This window comes from Pseudophryne corroboree, chromosome 3, assembly GCF_028390025.1.
Source record: "Pseudophryne corroboree isolate aPseCor3 chromosome 3, aPseCor3.hap2, whole genome shotgun sequence".
NCBI classification, from domain to species: Eukaryota; Metazoa; Chordata; class Amphibia; order Anura; family Myobatrachidae; genus Pseudophryne; species Pseudophryne corroboree.
The window spans coordinates 266,685,123-266,703,928 of record NC_086446.1 but is presented as its reverse complement, the minus strand read 5'-3'; the positions used below and the strand labels follow the sequence as shown (position 1 = coordinate 266,703,928).

Sequence of the window (18,806 nt, the reverse complement as noted above, 5' to 3'; positions counted from 1 at the left end):
TACCATAAAAAAAAAAAAAAAAAACAACAACGGAATTTGCATAATGGGGCGTGGCCTCGCGGGCCGCGATTAGGCCACGCCCCCAACCCACAGCAGGCACAGCAATGAGATAGGGCTCCCCTGTCTCAAGTACCCTGTGCCCCCCGGACTCATAATCAGCCCCTGGGGGCATGGTTGGTTCTATATCGGAGGGGCTGAAGGGACCTTGTGACGTTTTGAGGGGAGGAGCTACGTCACCAGGGGGAGGAGCTACGGGCGAACAGGGTACCCGAAAAGTACTCTCACGGGCTCGCTTCGCTCGCCACGCTTCGGGCACGGTGGCTCGCTCCGCTCCGCTTCGCTCACCACCTAATTACTAAAGGTAATAGTTGGTGGCGTGGATAGTAGAGGAACTATCCCGCTGGCCTAGCTCCTCCCCCTTGCGTCGTAACTCCTCCCCCTTACGGAAAAGGTCCCTTAGCCCACTTGATTCTAGCATCTACCCTGGGGGCATGCCAGCAGCTCAGAGCGCTGGGCATGCCCCCTCACTGACGAAAACGGGGGCCCTCCCGCGAAGCCACGCCCCTTTTCCCCGTGTGTGTGTGTGTGTGTGTGTGTGTGTGTGAGTGTGTGTGTGTGAAAGCTGGGAGGTATGCACCCTGCCTGTGCCATGTCCATACTATCTGCTTCTGCAGCTGCTCCTAGTGTCCTATAGATTTGGCCAGATCTGTGACTCATTTGACTAACTCCGCCCACTGTTGTGACTCCGCCCAGCGTTAGCAAATGAATCACAAGATCACAGAATCTCCTATATAATAGGGCTATTATATAGGAGATAGCATTACGGTACAGTAGGCCACTGCTGTACCTACCTCTGTGTCGTCAAGTATACTATCCATCCATACCTGTGGTGCATTTCAGTTTTGCACAGTTTGCTGACCACCAGTATATAATATATAGCATTACGGTACAGTAGGCCACTGCTGTACCTACCTCTGTGTCGTCAAGTATACTATCCATCCATACCTGTGGTGCATTTCAGTTGTGCGCAGTATATATAGTAGTAGGCCATTGCTATTGATACTGGCATATAATTCCACACATTAAAAAATGGAGAACAAAAATGTGAAGGTTAAAATAGGTAAAGATCAAGATCCACTTCCACCTCGTGCTGAAGCTGCTGCCACTAGTCATGGCCGAGACGATGAAATGCCATCAACGTCGTCTGCCAAGGCCGATGCCCAATGTCATAGTAGAGAGCATGTAAAATCCAAAAAACAAAAGTTCAGTAAAATGACCCAAAAATCAAAATTGAAAGAGTCTGATGAGAAGCGTAAACTTGCCAATATGCCATTTACGACACGGAGTGGCAAGGAACGGCTGAGGCCCTGTCCTATGTTCATGGCTAGTGGTTCAGATTCACATGAGGATGGAAGCACTCATCCTCTCGCTAGAAAAATGAAAAGACTTAAGCTGGCAAAAGCACAGCAAAGAACTGTGCGTTCTTCTAAATCACAAATCCCCAAGGAGAGTCCAATTGTGTCGGTTGCGATGCCTGACCTTCCCAACACTGGACGGGAAGAGCTTGCACCTTCCACCATTTGCACGCCCCCTGCAAGTGCTGGAAGGAACACCCGCAGCCCAGTTCCTGATAGTCAAATTGAAGATGTCACTGTTGAAGTACACCAGGATGAGGATATGGGTGTTGCTGGCGCTGGGGAGGAAATTGACAAGGAGGATTCTGATGGTGAGGTGGTTTGTTTAAGTCAGGCACCCGGGGAGACACCTGTTGTCCGTGGGACGAATATGGCCATTGAAATGCCTGGTCAAAATACAAAAAAAATCACCTCTTCGGTGTGGAATTATTTCAACACAAATGCGGACAACAGGTGTCAAGCCGTGTGTTGCCTTTGTCAAGCTGTAATAAGTAGGGGTAAGGACGTTAACCACCTAGGAACATCCTCCCTTATACGTCACCTGGACCGCATTCATCAGAAGTCAGTGACAAGTTCAAAAACTTTGGGTGACAGCGGAAGGAGTCCACTGACAACTAAATCCCTTCCTCTTGTAACCAAGCTCCTGCAAACCACACCACCAACTCCCTCAGTGTAAATTTCCTCCTTACACAGGAAAGCCAATAGTCTTGCAGGCCATGTCACTGGCAAGTCTGATGAGTTCTCTCCTGCCTGGGATTCCTCCGATGCATCCTTGAGTGTAATGCCTACTGCTGCTGGCGCTGCTGTTGTTGCTGCTGGGAGTCGATCGTCATCCCAGAGGGGAAGTCGGAAGACCACTTGTACTACTTCCAGTAAGCAATTGACTGTCCAACAGTCCTTTGCGAGGAAGATGAAATATCACAGCAGTCATCCTGCTGCAAAGCGGATAACTCAGGCCTTGGCAGCTGTGGTGGTGGTGTTAAATGTGTGTCCGGTATCCACCGTTAATTCACCGGGAATTAGATAATTTATTGAGTTAATGTGTCCCTGGTACCAAATACCATCTAGGTTCTACTTCTCTAGGCAGGCGATACCGAGAATGTACACAGACGTCAGAAAAAGACTCACCAGTGTCCTAAAAAATGCAGTTGTACCCAATGTCCACTTAACCACGGACATGTGGACAAGTGGAGCAGGGCAGACTCAGGACTATATGACTGACAGCCCACTGGGTAGATGTATTGCCTCCCGCAGCAAGAACAGCAACGGCGGCACCAGTAGCAGCATCTCGCAAACACCAACTCATTCCTAGGCAGGCTACGCTTTGTATCACCGCTTTCCATAAGAGGCACACAGCTGACAACCTCTTACGGAAACTGAGGAACATCATCGCAGAATGGCTTACCCCAATTGGACTCTCCTGGGGATTTGTGACATCGGACAACGCCACCAATATTGTGCGTGCATTACATGTGGGCAAATTCCAGCACGTCCCATGTTTTGCACATACATTGAATTTGGTGGTGCAGAATTTTTTTTAAAACGACAAGGGCGTGCAAGAGATGCTGTCGGTGGCCTGAAGAATTGCGGGCCACTTTCGGCATTCAGCCACCGCGTGCCGAAGACTGGAGCACCACCAAACATTCCTGAACCAGCCCTGCCATCATCTGAAGCAAGAGGTGTTAACGAGGTGGAATTCAACCCTCTATATGCTTCAGAGGATGGAGGAGCAGAAAAAGGCCATTGAAGCCTATACATCTGCCTACGATATAGGCAAAGGAGGGGGAATGCACCTGACTCAAGCGCAGTGGAAAATGATTTCAACGTTGTGCAAGGTTCTGCCTTTGAACTTGCCACACGTGAAGTCAGTTCAGACACTGCCAGTCTGAGTCAGGTCATTCCCCTCATCAGGCTTTTGCAGAAGCAGCTGGAGAGATTGAAGGAGGAGCTAAAGCTGAGCGATTCCGCTAGGCATGTGGGACTTGTGGATGGAGCCCTTAATTTGCTTAACCAGGATTCATGGGTGGTCAATCTGTTGAAATCAGAACACTACATTTTGGCCACCGTGCTCGATCCTAGGTTTAAAGCCTACATTGTATCTCTCTTTCTGGCAGACACAAGGTGCAAAGACCTGCTGGTGAGACACTTGTCAAGTCAAGCGGAACGTGACCCGTCAACAGCTCCTCCTTCACATTCTCCCGCAACTGGGGCTGCGAGGAAAAGGCTAAGAATTCCGAGCCCACCTGCTGGCGGTGATGCAGGGCAGTCTGGAGCGAGTGCTGACATCTGGTCCGGACTGAAGGACCTGCCAACGATTATTGACATGTCGTCTACTGTCACTGCATATGATTTTGTCACCATTGAAAGAATGGTGGAGGATTATATGAGTGACCGCATCCAAGTACGCACGTCAGACAGTCCGTACGTATACTGGCAGGAAAGAGAGGCAATTTGGAAGCCCTTGCACAAACTGGCTTTATTTTACCTAAGTTGCCCCCCCTCCAGTGTGTACTCCGAAAGAGTGTTTAGTGCAGCCGGTCACCTTGTCAGCAATCGGTGTACGAGATTACTTCCAGAATATGTGGAGAAGATGATGTTCATCAAAATGAATTATAATCAATTCCTCCGTGGAGACATTCACCAGCAGCAATTGCCTCCAGAAAGTACACAGGGACCTGAGATGGTGGATTCCAGTGGGGACAAATTAATACTCTGTGAGGAGGATATTGTTATGCACACCAGTGCCAGCAGGAATGTACTGGTGTCTGAACGGTGAGAGATGCAAAACAAATGAACTCACAGACAGACTGGGGAATATGACATTACATACACAGAAGGTGATAGGGTAACAAAATAAACACAAAATGAACAGAGAAGCCCAAAGGCTAAGAAACTGGGTGTCTCCCTAGTATTAGGAATGCTCAGATGGAAAGAAGCGAGATGTAGTGATTTAATACGTAGAGAACCCGAAATGCTGTTGCTAAGGGCAACAGCAAAAACCCTAAAGGGTTACCAACGGGTGTGGCAGTAAACTCCTTGGTCAGAGATGGAATAATAGACACAAGGAGAGTCTCCACAATCCTAGTCCTCACTTGCAGTGCACTGGTTCAGCTTACTGCCACTAAACTGACACCTGAACACCTTGCACAGTGAGAAAGGATTTTGGCAGGCAAGTCTGAGAATACAGCCGCAAACTTGCTAGGTTCACAGAGTAGCAAAAGAACCCCAGCAGGTTAAACGACTGACTCCAGTCTTACTGCTAGGTCTGGATTGGCAGAGTGTAATACCAAATCCCAAGGCCTATTTGCAGTAAGCAACAAACAAATGCAAAGTTTACACAGTACTAGCTAGCTTTCAGGAACTGACTAACCAACAAAGATTCAGCAGCATCTGCCTAACCTGAGAAGAGGGTTTATATAGCAGGTGCTGTCCACGCCCCACTCAGACCTCACAGACTGTGAGCACAAAAACCAGCACCGGATCCCCTGCCGTGCACAGAGCCTGTAACCACTGCACAGCAAAAGACCCGAACCGGAGTATCAGCTACGCTCAGGTTACTCCGCTAGCACTTGTCTCCCGGTTGCAATGACGACGTGGCAGCACAGAGCAGGAGACCCTAACAGTACCCCCCCTCTGACGAGGGGTCAAAGAACCCTTACCACCGGGTTTATCGGGGAACTGCGAGAAGAAAGAGCGTAACAGTCTGGGGGCATGAAGATCACAACTGTGCACCCACGACCGCTCCTCCGGGCCATACCCCTTCCAGTGCACCAAAAATGACAGCCGACCCCGAACCATCTTGGAGTCAAGAATCCTTTCAACAACAAACTCCCTCTGGCCACGTATCAGAAGAGGGGAAGGTCTTCCACTGGAAGAAGGATTACTAATCGCCCGTTTTAAAAGGGAACAATGAAATGTTTTATTGACACCCAAAGAACGGGGTAGATCTAACTGAAATGCCACCGGATTGATAACCCTAGTGATCATATAAGGACCGATGAACCGGGGGCCTAACTTATGAGATGGCTGTCTCAACTTCAAATTCTTGGTAGACAACCAGACAAAGTCTCCTAATTTGAAGCTGCAGGGTCTTTCCGCTTATCAAAAACCCTTTTGGTCACTAATGACACAGACACAAGGGCTTTCTTCACTTTCCTCCAAATACCTCTAAGGACCGAAACCACAGAGAAACCACCCGGCGTGGAGTCCAGGGGGTCAAAAGAATTGGCCTTAGGATGATGCCCATACACACAAAGGAAGGGAGAGATCCCTGTAGCAGAGTGAGCCGCGTTGTTATAGGCAAACTCCGCCAAGGACAGATGAGCCACCCAGTCAGTCTGACACTTGGAGACATAACACCTGAGGAACTGCTCCAAGGACTGGTTCACCCTTTCAGTCTGCCCATTAGACTGCGGATGGTAGCCTGACGACAAGCTGACAGAAATCTGGAGATCGGAACAAAATGCCCTCCAGAATTTGGCCACAAACTGGGATCCGCGGTCAGAGACCACATCAAGTGGCAACCCGTGGAGGCGCACAACATGCAGCATAAATAATTCAGACAGGCGTCTGGCCGATGGCAGCCCAAGCAATGGAACGAAATGCGCCATCTTTGAAAACCTGTCAACGACAACCCAGATGGCTGTCATCCCCGAGGATTTGGGCAAGTCCACCACAAAATCCATTGAAATGTGGGTCCATGGCTTAGATGGAATAGAGAGTGGGTGTAATGGGCCAACAGGAACCCCTCTAGGAGTCTTATTTCGGGCACAGATGTCACATGCCCGAACCCACTGATCCACATCCCTAGCCACCGAGGGCCACCACACCGCCCTAGATAGCAACTCCCGAGTTCTGGCAATACCCGGGTGACCTGCCGACTTCTTGACATGGAATTCCAGGAACACTCGCTGTCTTAACCTAGGAGGCACAAACAAAAGACCTACCGGAAGGTCTGGAGGAGCCTGCTCCTGTGCTCTAAAGACTAATGACAAGAGGTCCTGGGTAATGCCCACTTTAATACATGATGGGGACACAATGGTCAATGGCTCCTCGGTGGTCTCCTGGATTGGAGCAAAACTCCGCACATCAGCCTTGATGTTTTTTGACCCAGGGCGATATGTTATCAAAAAATTAAAGCGAGCAAAAAACAAAGCCCATCATGCCTGCCTGGCATTGAGGCGCTTCGCTGACTCTAAATATGCCAAATTCTTATGGTCGGTGAGAATTGAGACCACAAACTTAGCCCCCTCAAGCCAGTGTCTCCACTCCTCGAGTGCATCCTTAATAGCCAACAATTCCCGGTTACCCACATCATAATTCATCTTGGCAGGCGAAAATTTACGGGAAAAGTAAGCACAGGGATGAAGGCGATTATCAGACACCCCCATCTGAGAGAGCACTGCCCCAATACCCATCTCAGACGCATCCACCTCCACCACAAAAGGACGCTCTGGATCTGGGTGTCGCAGCACCTTGGCCGAGACAAATGCCCTTTTGAGACGGGCAAAAGCCGCTTTGACCTCACAAGACCAGTGAGCAACATCCGCCCCTTTCTTAGTGAGTGCCACCAAGGGCGCCACTATAGACGAAAATCCAGCGATAAATCGTCTATAAAAATTCGCAAAGCCCAGAAAACGCTGAAGCACCTTCAAACTAGTGGGCTGCACCCAATCCAGGACTGCCTATACCTTGGAACCCTCCATTTGGAAACCTTCTGGGGAGATAATATATCCTAGAAATGCGATTTGCTGAACTTCAAATTCGCACTTCTCCAGCTTCGCCCCCAGCCGGTGGTCTCTGAGTTTCTGGAGGACTAAGCGTACATGCTACCGATGTTCCTCCAGGGAATGGGAGAAGATTAGGATGTCATCTAAGTATACAACTAAGAATCTATCCAAATATTCCCTGAGCACATCGTTCATGAAGTCCTGGAAGACTGCCGGGGCATTACAGAGCCCAAAAGGCATCACCAAATATTCATAATGCCCTGAGTGGGTATTAAAGGCAGTCTTCCATTCATCCCCCTATCTTATTCGGATTAGATTGTACGCACCGCGTAGGTCAATCTTAGAAAAAATGGTGGCAGTACGAAGCTGGTCAAACAAGACCGAAATGAGAGGCAGTGGGTATGAGTTTTTAATTGTGATACGGTTCAATTCCCTGAAGTCGATGCAGGGTCGCAACGAACCGTCCTTTTTACCCACGAAGAAGAACCCCGACCCAACTGGAGACTGTGAAGGTCTGATAAATCCCTTAGCCAAGTTCTCCTGAATGTACTCTGCCATAGCCTGAGTCTCAGGACGTGACAGGGAGTACAACCTGCTCTTGGGAAGCTTAGCATTCGGCAACAAATCAATGGCACAGTCATAGGGGCGATGGGGAGGTAGTACCTCTGCAACTCTTTTGGAGAACACGTCCGCAAAATCTGCATAACATCCTGGCAATCCTGGCAAACTTAGCTGCGAAAGCCTGACTGGAAGGCTCAAGCAACTCCTGAAACAATCAGTACCCCAACTAAGAATCTCCCCAGAGACCCAGTCAAATTGAGGATTGTGGGCCCTTAACCAGGGTAACCCCAACACCAATGGGGCAAAAGTACAGACAGTCACATAAAAGGACAATTTTTCAGAGTGTGTGGCTCCAATAAACAAAGAAATCTGGCTAGTGCAAGAGGTAATTTTACCCTGGGATAATGGTTCCCCGTTTAACCCACAAATCTCAATTTCCGATGCCAAGGGTACTAAGGGAACAGAGTGTTTCAGGGCGAATTGGCGGTCCATAAAAACCCCGTCGGCCCCACTGTCCACAAAGGCCTCAGTCTTGACAGTTTGACCGAGGATCTTCAAGGTCACCGGAATGATAAAAGTCTTCTTGGGAAATTCCGACTTCTGACCTGACAGGATATTTCCCATCACCCTCAGGCCCTGAAGTTTTCCGGCTTTTCTGGGCATGATACTACCACATGACCTTTATTCCCACAGTACAAACATAACCCCTGCTGTCTCCTCCGCGTCTTCTCACGCGAGGAGAGGCGGGTAGCCCCAATCTGCATAGGCTCCTCGGAAAATTCCTCAGAGTCTGAGGTTCCCTTGGGAAAGAAGGAAACCTCGGTCTCCCTTTCAAGCCTGCGCTCTCTCAGCCGTCTATCCACCCGAATGGATAACTGCATGAGCTGATCCAAGCTATCAGGCAAGGGATATTGTACCAGTTGGTCATTTAACTGGTTAGAAAGACCTCTTCGGTACTGGTGTCTCAGGGGTGGGTCATTCCACTGGGTATCATGGGCCAACTTCCGAAACTCCATACAATAAACCTCAACTGGCCTTCGCCCTTGCTTAAGGATCGAAATCTGAGCCTCGGCTGAGGCCGTCTTGTCAGGGTCATCATACAATATGCCCAGTGCCGTAAAAAAAGTATCAACACTTTTAAGCGACGGACAGTCAGGCTGCAACCCATATGCCCAGATTTGTGGGTCTCCTTGTAGCAAGGAAATCACTATGCCCACCCACTGAATCTCCGACCCAGAAGACTGAGGCCTAAGCTGGAAATATAGCTTGCAGCTCTCCTTGAAACAAAAGAACTGCGAGCGATCTCCAGAAAAACGATCCGGGAGATTTACTTTCGGCTCCTTAACCCCTGAAGGTACTGCTGCTGTGGGAGCTCCACCAGCGGCCTGCGAGGTGTGCATTTTAATGGACAAATCATTAAATTGTCGAGTCAGGACCTGCACCTGATCGACCACCTGTTGCAAAGTATTTTGAGGGGTATGCTCCATATTCCCACAAAATTTCAACAGGAGTATTAGGCTGCTGAATATGTTATGCACACCAGTGCCAGCAGGAATGTACTGGTGTCTGAATGGTGAGGGATGCAAAACAAATGAACTCACAGACAGACTGGGGAATATGACATTACATACACAGAAGGTGATAGGGTAACAAAATAAACACAAAATGAACAGAGAAGCCCAAAGGCTAAGAAACTGGGTGTCTCCCTAGTATTAGGAATGCTCAGATGGAAAGAAGCGAGATGTAGTGATTTAATACGTAGAGAACCCGAAATGCTGTTGCTAAGGGCAACAGCAAAAACCCTAAAGGGTTACCAACGGGTGTGGCAGTAAACTCCTTGGTCAGAGATGGAATAATAGACACAAGGAGAGTCTCCACAATCCTAGTCCTCACTTGCAGTGCACTGGTTCAGCTTACTGCCACTAAACTGATACCTGAACACCTTGCACAGTGAGAAAGGATTTTGGCAGGCAAGTCTGAGAATACAGCCGCAAACTTGCTAGGTTCACAGAGTAGCAAAAGAACCCCAGCAGGTTAAACGACTGACTCCAGTCTTACTGCTAGGTCTGGATTGGCAGAGTGTAATACCAAATCCCAAGGCCTATTTGCAGTAAGCAACAAACAAATACAAAGTTTACACAGTACTAGCTAGCTTTCAGGAACTGACTAACCAACAAAGATTCAGCAGCATCTGCCTAACCTGAGAAGAGGGTTTATATAGCAGGTGCTGTCCACGCCCCACTCAGACCTCACAGACTGTGAGCACAAAAACCAGCACCGGATCCCCTGCCGTGCACAAAGCCTGTAACCACTGCACAGCAAAAGACCCGAACCGGAGTATCAGCTACGCTCAGGTTACTCCGCTAGCACTTGTCTCCCGGTTGCCATGACGACGTGGCAGCACAGAGCAGGAAAGGGGTGAGGAATCAGACGATGAGGAGGAGGTGGACATCTTGCCTCTGTAGAGCCAGTTTGTGCAAGGAGAGATTGATTGCTTCTTTTTTGGTGGGGGCTCAAACCAACCAGTCATTTCAGCCACAGTCGTGTGGCAGACCCAGTGGCTGAAATGATGGGTTTGTTAAAGTGTGCATGTCCTGTTTATACAACATAAGGGTGGGTGGGAGGGCCCAAGGACAATTCCATCTTGCACCTCTTTTTTTTTTTTATTTATCTCTGCATCATGTGCTGTTTGGGGCTAATTTTTTTATGTGCCATCCTGTCTGACACTGCAGTGCCACTCCTAGATGGGCCAGGTGTTTGTGCCGGCTACTTGGGTCGCTTAGCTTAGTCATCCAGTGACCTTGGTGCAAATTTTAGGACTAAAAATAATATTGTGAGGTGTGAGGTGTTCAGAATAGACTGGAAATGAGTGGAAATTATGGTTTTTGAGGTTAATAATACTATGGGATCAAAATGACCCCCAAATTCTATGATTTAAGCTGTTTTTGAGGGTTTTTTGAAAAAGAACACCCCGAATCCAAAACACACCCGAATCAGACAAAAAAATTTCATGGAGGTTTTGCCAAAACGCGTCCGAATCCAAAACACGGCCGCGGAACCGAATCCAAAACCAAAACCTGAAAAATTTCCGGTGCACATCTCTAATTATAATGGATCCATGGGGGAAGGTTTTCTATGCACACCGCACTATGGTGCATATTATCATCAATATGCCCCATCAGGATGTGGTTAAAATACCGTCTGTCAGGAATCTGATGTCGGAATCGCGATAGCTGGTGCAATACTGCCGGATGGAATCCCGAACTCCGGGTGGTATTCCCACTCGGGTAGTGGGTCCACGCCACCAACCGAGTGGAAATAAAACTTGGTGTGAGCACAACAAGCCAATGAGGGGACTTGCTGCAGGGATTCCGACATATGGGATGACGCCCCATATACCCTCTGTAATTTATGTATCTGGCTCGCTGCAGTAGAAACAATACTAAATTCAACATTGCACTACTGTACAGATAGAATGGTGCAACACATTAAGAACAGTTCCTGTGATTTCTAAAACTCTCTTTCAGACAGAATGCAAGAAGCTGCCCAGAAGAGCCCAGCAGATAATGTGAAAATGACCGAGCAGTGGAAACAGCTGAATCCGCTACGTAAGTATTTGTTTGAGTTTCCAATTTTCTGTAGGTCACAGAACGAGTCACATTTCTATAGACTGTAGAATATACAGTAGAATTCAGAACTATGTAAATACCATAGGAGATTGTTATGGAGTGTTTCATTTAGACCAAAAAGCAAATAAGCACCTTTGTATTCTTGCTACCTAGTAGCAGAAAATATATTAAAGAATCAAGATCTTGCCTGATTTGTCTCCTCAGGATATGGGGACCACACCCAATAAACCATGTGCCTGAAAACTTTATTTATTTTATTAACATACAGTATTTGCCAGCTTTAGAATACCCAGGAGCAGGACCAATACCTGACATTCTGGGGGCATGACCGCATGTCACTCTGCCATTTCTTGTCATGTGCTCCTAGAGCAGCTGGACAGCCCCCACCCTCTTCTCCACTGGGTGGATGTCATTCACCGCTGCTCTGCTATACTTACAACCGCCCCTCCCAACCACATGCGGCCCGCGGGTGGGACAGCAGGACAGTGGATAAAAACTGGGACTGTCCTGCTGGATTCGGAATGGTTGGGAGGTATGTATTAATCTTAGCACAGGATGGCTACTGAATATGTACAGGATTCATGCAGAAGTTTATTTCATGTACTTATTTGTGTCCCAATAAACCATACACATTACTAAACACTTAACTGTACACTTCACATACACCCAGTGGAGGCAGTTATTTTGTGGGCAAAACTTATATCCATGGAAATAGTTTATTCATTCTTGAGGAACTAGGGACATGACCAAGGATGTCATTTTGTGACTTTGAAGCCAAAATTCTTCAGTAAAGTTACTGGTGTCTTGTGAGCCAATAGACTGCATTATTATTATTTAGAATTGGTTTATCCCACATAATGCTCATTTATAGGCAATGGTCTTACCAACCGCATAATTTATCAAATAGTTTTTAAGAAATATATTTAGCTAATATTTTCCACAAAAAGGCTAGGGGAGGATTATTTTGCTTCTTATAATATTGGGAGAAGTGTGGTGATTGACCAGTGACTGTTTAGGTTTAGTTTGGCTACAATCACCTAAAAGACACTAAGTTTGGCATGCAAAAAAGAATGTGGAGGACAGTCAGAGGGCAGGGATGAAATTAGTATTAGACACAGAAACCTTATGTGTAGGAAACAGCAGAGGCTTTTTCATAAAAAAAAAAAATGGATATATATATATATGTTCTTGACCTAATTCAATAATAAAAAACCCAACAATTTCTGAGCGGTTTTTGGAAACAAAATTATCCAGTTAAGTGGTTAAGGGTTGCCACTCCAAGCCGACCACAAGGGCTGTCCAGAGCTAGTGCTGTGGGAGCATGGCTATGCTACACCGAGGGCCCTATGTAGGAGCAGTGTGGAAGGGGTGTGTGGTCGCACAGTGGGGGTCATTCCGAGTTGTTCGCTCGCAAGCTGCTTTTAGCAGCTTTGCACACGCTAAGCCGCCGCCTACTGGGAGTGAATCATAGCTTATCAAAATTGCGAGCAAAAGATTAGCAGAATTGCGAATAGACACTTCTTAGCAGTTTCTGAGTAGCTCCAGACTTACTCGGCATCTGCGATCAGTTCAGTGCTTGTCATTCCTGGTTTGACGTCACAAACACACCCAGCGTTCGCCCAGACACTCCTCCGTTTCTCCAGCCACTCCCGCGTTTTTCCCAGAAACGGTAGCGTTTTTTCACACACACCCATAAAATGGCCAGTTTCCGCCCAGAAACACCCACTTCCTGTCAATCACATTACGATCACCAGAACGAAGAAAAAACCTTGTAATGCCGTGAGTAAAAAACCTAACTGCATAGCAAATTTACTTGGCGCAGTCGCACTGCGGACATTGCGCATGCGCATTAGCGACTAATCGCTCCGTTGCGAGAAAAAAATAACGAGCGAACAACTCGGAATGACCCCCAATATGGGGTTGCGGTTATGGCTCCACTGCAAACTCAGGCTCCCATAGAGACATGAACCTGGGTACTTTGTACAGCCCCTCCCTCTTTGCACCACTGTTACTACACCAATGATAGAATGAATTGCCAGCTCTATTTATTTATACATACACAGAAAAATCACAAGTTTTTGGGGGGCACATGTGAGCTTTCTCTTATTTACTGTTTATAGACTAGAAATTTAGTGAAGTGCAAATTTACAAATACAAATCAGTGGTATATTGAAGGCAGAACTCCAAAATTGTATTGCTGCAACTTTGCAATGCTGCAAAACCTTTGATTTGTTATACATTTTGCTGTGATTTTGCTCATCTCTCAATATAAGTTGCCATTATATTGATGATTTCAGTGACCATAGGAAGTTCCATGCTGATCTTGTATCTCTCTCTCTCTTACAGAGAAAAACATATATACGTTTCTTTCAACTAACAAGTGCAAGAAAGCTCTCTGCATTGCTATGGCTGTGAAGAAACAACGTGCTGCAGACGTTAATCCTGATTTATACAAAATGAAGTCTTTGAATTTAGTCGATCGTGATGATTCCAAACACTGGTTTATTAAACTCCATGAAAATGCAGGTTTGTATTCCCCTTCTGTCCTATAGACTTGTTCTTCTTGACTGTGATGCTCCCTTTGGTTCCCTCCTCATCCGCTTGGTGTATAATGAATATTGTTTGTGTATTCTGATGGTTTATAGATAAAATGCAAGTCATCTATTTTGTCTTTTGTTTCATAAATTCTTTCTGTGGAGGCATATGTATATTTGTTCCATACATCTTTCTTTATGTAGATCTAGTGTCAAGTCCATCTTTACCTGTATGGACTTTCCTTTTTGTTGTACTTTAGTTAATTTTACAATATCACACTTATGTGCAATTGCTTGTTTGTCTTTGACCATTTTTCAGTTTAGTCACTTGTTTTGATTTTCAAGTCAATTGTTTTCTTTTTCTTGTCTCCCTTTGAAATACAGTGCCCAGTTACTCTCACTTTACAGATTTCACTAGAATATTGTTTGTATCTTTTTTTGTGTTGTGTATTGGCAGGAAACCTGTTGTAGAATATGCTTCTCTGTTTAATCATGAACATTAGAGAAGATTGTGGAATAAACGTTACTATGACCAGTACATGTAAAACTTCATATCACTGAGGGTTATTAAACAGAGGGCAGAAGCCAGTACTATGTAACAAACAAGAAGAGACTACATAGCAATAAACGTATGACATACCACCATCTGCTGTTCATCCAGTATTGCCTTACAAGTAATACCTAGCCTTAGAAGGCGTAGGAGGAAACCAATTGTCTCTGCTTATTATCATTTAAATAAAGACTACAGAAACTGGCTGCAGCATTAGAATATCACTAATGGTTTATGGTTTGAAACAGATAATAACAGACGTTCTGGAACACAAAAAAGGACTGAGACTGAAGTTGCTGCCCAACGTAAGTAAAAATAAATTCACCTATTTTGTGATTCCATACATCTACCTTTTAAGAACTTAAGAAACACGACAATGTCCTCAAAAAAAATGACAAGGTTGGATTGAATTTAGTTTACAAATATGTTATTTATTCATTTTTCTTCAACAAGAGAAAACACAGGAATTCTATGGTTGAGATACGTACAGAATTATTTTGTTTTTACAGCAAATATTGTCACAAACAATGCCTTTGTTATGAAACTCCTGCACAAGTACATAAGACCCCTAGAGCCACTAGGGTGGGCTTCTTAATAATATTTGCAACTGGAGTCAGAGAAACATCAAGCTGATTGGACATTGGTTTTCAGCCTTTGGCCGAAATGTAGAAACCTTGTGGTTTACGTCCCGCCACACATCACGATACTAATCACATATGCACTAACATATATGATTAGTATCGTAAAGGACAGCTCTCCCGGGGTGGAATGTACTAATAATCTTCACAGGCCATCGACTGCCATCGCATGTACTAACATATGCGGTTCGTACATGGAAGATTGGTGGTCCACATGAGAGGGTGTGTGGGGGCCTCTCCGGGGGTCTCCGTCACCTCCCAGCATTGCGAGGTGCGTCTGCTGTCAGTCCTGGGCTCGTCCTCCCTGCAGCTGGAAGTACAGATGGGTGTGTTCCTAGGGAAGGAGGAGGCTGGGATCTGGGACTGTAACGGGAGCTGCTTGCATACAGGTTATGGCGAGGGGTTGGCGTGAGCGGTGCAATGGGAAGCGGTAGGAAGTCCATAGGGTAGCACCATAAAAAGATGGCGATTGCAGCCTCAGACCTACTAACATTTGCTCAGACGGCAAAAAAATGTTGATGTTCCGGAAATTGGATATCGATCTGCAATGAATTCGCATGCTTGCACTGGGCGTTTTTTCTTCCTATCGGGTTGGCGCCTTTCTACTTACAGACAACTTCAATTCCTCAAAATAATGATCCATGCTGAATTAGGCCCAATAGTTCTAATTTCAGCATTTTACAGGAGGAATGAAGCATTTTTTAATAAACTGTAAAAGGTACCAACAAATTTGTCCACGACTGTAGATACACGGAATATTCTACAAGATTTGTTATAAGAATCAGCAATGGAGAAAAGAATGTTTTAGGCCAGTGGTTCCCAAACTCGGTCCTCAAGGCACCCTAACAGTCCAAGGTTTAAGGATATCCATGGCTGAGGACAGAGGGTTAATGCAAATTGAGGTACTAATTGAGTCTGTGCCCAAGCTTCGTTATCCTTAAAACCTTAGTACTGTGAGGCAGTAATGCTAACCATTACACCAACCATGCTACCACCCTATTTCCAAACTACTGTTATTATACTGTTCCTAAACCTGTCATGTAAATGTTCTCTCTTTTTATGACTCAGAAGATCCAAGTGGGACAGAGACAGAGAAAACGAGCGAGTTAACAGAGCAGCGTAAGTATACCTGTGGTTAGATTTGTTTAGTAGCAGCTTCATTTTTGATGGTATAAATACTCTAGCAATTGATGATAAACTACTGTAAATGTCAGTAAACACGTGGAATGTTGTAGTGTCCCTCCTATATTGCATGTAGAGAGAGACTCTGTATATTGTACACCTGTAGTGCCCCTTGTATTATTATAGCCTCAGTCTTATTTAGGGGGTTATTCAGAGATGGACGCAGATTTTGATCCCGCAGCAAAATCTGCGTCCATATACTCACATGCTGGGGGCCGCCCAGCACAGCGCAAGGCCGCTGAGCATGTGTGGTGCCGCCTCGCGATGCATTTGCAATTTAATTGTGAACACATTGAACAGAGGTAGGCATGGGCTCCACCGCCATGTTTCCATACGCAGGAAACGCAGGCAACATACGCAGCGTGACATGCCTGCGTTTCCTGATCCCTCCCCCACCAACGCCACGTTGCTGCCCCCAGACGCCTGTCTCATATCAATCATCAGGTCATCGCATCCTTCCTGAATGTGATCACACGGTGAAGGGTCGCGCACGTGCACTATCGCCGGTGCGGGTGCGCAAACCCTACGGATGTAGCCATTGGATGCTGCTTCTGGTGATGGTCAGGGTTTGTTTTTTTCTTCAATAAAACTGTTAGTATAATATATTTATGAACATTGGCAGCCGTGAGCTACTTGACCTGTATTTAAAATGAACATTGCATAAATAAGCTACTAATAAAATTTCTCTTACATCCTAGAGGATGCTGGGGACTCCAAAAGGACCATGGGGTATAGACGGGATCCGCAGGAGACATGGGCACAATATAAGACTTTTACTGGGTGTGAACTGGCTCCTCCTTCTATGCCCCTCCTCCAGACCTCAGTTAGATTCTGTGCCCAGAGAGACTGGACACACACTAGGGGAGCTCTACTGAGTTTCTCTGAAAAGACTTTATGTTAGGTTTTTTTATTTTCAGGGAGACCTGCTGGCTACAGGCTCCCTGCATCGTGGGAGTGAGGGGAGAGAAGCAGACCTACTTCTTCTGAGTTAAAAGATCTGCTTTAAAGACACCATTAGCTCCAGAGGGTTCGATCACTTGGTGCGCCTAGCTGCTTGTTCCTGCAGCCGCGCCGTCAACCCCTCACAGAAGCCAGAAGAAAGAAGCCGGGTGAGTATATAGAAGAACAGAAGACTTCAGTGACGGCAGAAGACTTCAGTAATGAGGTACAGCGCAGCGGTTGCGCTGCGCGCTGCGCGCCATGCTCCCATACATACTTCCAACGGCACTTACATGGTGCAGGGCGGGCGCCATGGGCAGCATGTTACTGAGGTAAAGACTGGCTGAAAGGGATATATTATAAGTGCCTAGGCACTAAATATAAGCGCCCGCCAGTATAAAGATTCACAGCTTACCAGCTCCATTTTCTCTCTTCACAGACTGCAGAGACACTGGCCCGGACCTCCACTCTCCTGATCAAGTAACAGGGAGCAAAACGGGGGGGGCACAGTAATTTGGTGCTATTATAACAGCGCAGGCATCTGATATTCTTTCTCAGTATTGAAATAGGCGCTGGGGTGTGAGCTGGTAAACACCCTCTGTGTTTCTCTAACAGGCTTCCCTGTGGGTCTATCCCCTATAGCCAGTGTGTGTGTGTGTGTGTGTGTGTGTGTGCGTGTCGGTACGGTGTGTCGACATGTCTGAGGCTGAGTGCTCCTCCCCAGAGGAAGTTGCTGGGGGCGCAGAGAAGGATTTGGGAGTGACTCTGTCGGCACCGCCGACTGCTGATTGGGTGAATATGTTGAGTACATTGAATGCAAATGTGGCGTTATTGATTAAAAGGCTGGATAAATCTGATTCTCAGACACAAACGTGGAGGAAATCCATGGAGGACGCCTTGTCTCAGGTACAGGCCCCCTTAGAGTCACAGCGTTAATTTACCCAAATAGCGGATACGGATACCGAAACGGACTCTGACTCCAGTGTCGACTATAGTGAGTTTACATCCAAAATTGGTTAAGAGTATTCAGTACATAATTGTGACTATTAAAGATGTTTTACATATTTCTGAAGTACCTGCTGTTCCTGATACAAGGGTTTGTTTGTATAAGGGAAAGAAGCCTGAGGTGACGTTTCCCCCCTCTCATGAACTGAACGCTCTTTGCGAAAAAGCTTGGGAATCTCCTGATAAAAGGTGTCAGATTCCCAAGAGAATTTTTATGGCATATCCTTTCCCCTCTGCCGACAGGGAAAAGTGGGAGTCATCTCCCAATGTGGACAAGGCTCTGTCACTGCTGTCCAAGAAGGTGGCGCTTCCGTCTCCCGACACTGCTGTCCTCACGGACCCTGTGGATCGTAAACAGGAAACGACATTAAAGGCCATTTATGTCACTACGGGTGCACTCAGACTTGCCGTGGCGTCGGCGTGGGTGAGTAGCGCTATTGCTAAGTGGGCGGATAATTTGGCATCTGACATGGATACCCTTGATAGGGATAACATTCTTTTAACTCTCGGTTATATCAGGGACGCTGCAGCTTACCTAAAAGATGTGGCGAGGGATATTGGCCTCTTGGGATCAAGGGCCAATGCCATGGCAGTCTTGGCCAGGAAAGCGCTGTGGATTCATCA

The 18,806-nt window shown here is 46.5% G+C and overlaps 1 protein-coding gene across 1 annotated transcript in view; it reads left to right on the top strand.

Annotated features, from left to right (window-relative positions):
• Positions 1-18,806, top strand: part of ZBP1 (Z-DNA binding protein 1) — a 64,087-nt gene that overhangs the window by 7,102 nt on the left and 38,179 nt on the right. Inside the window, exons 2-5 of the mRNA XM_063959050.1 lie at positions 11,233-11,313; positions 13,681-13,860; positions 14,667-14,723; positions 16,125-16,175. Of these exons, the coding sequence (XP_063815120.1) occupies positions 11,238-11,313; positions 13,681-13,860; positions 14,667-14,723; positions 16,125-16,175 (364 nt within the window). The 5' untranslated portion in view covers positions 11,233-11,237. The remainder of the gene's footprint in view (positions 1-11,232; positions 11,314-13,680; positions 13,861-14,666; positions 14,724-16,124; positions 16,176-18,806) is intronic.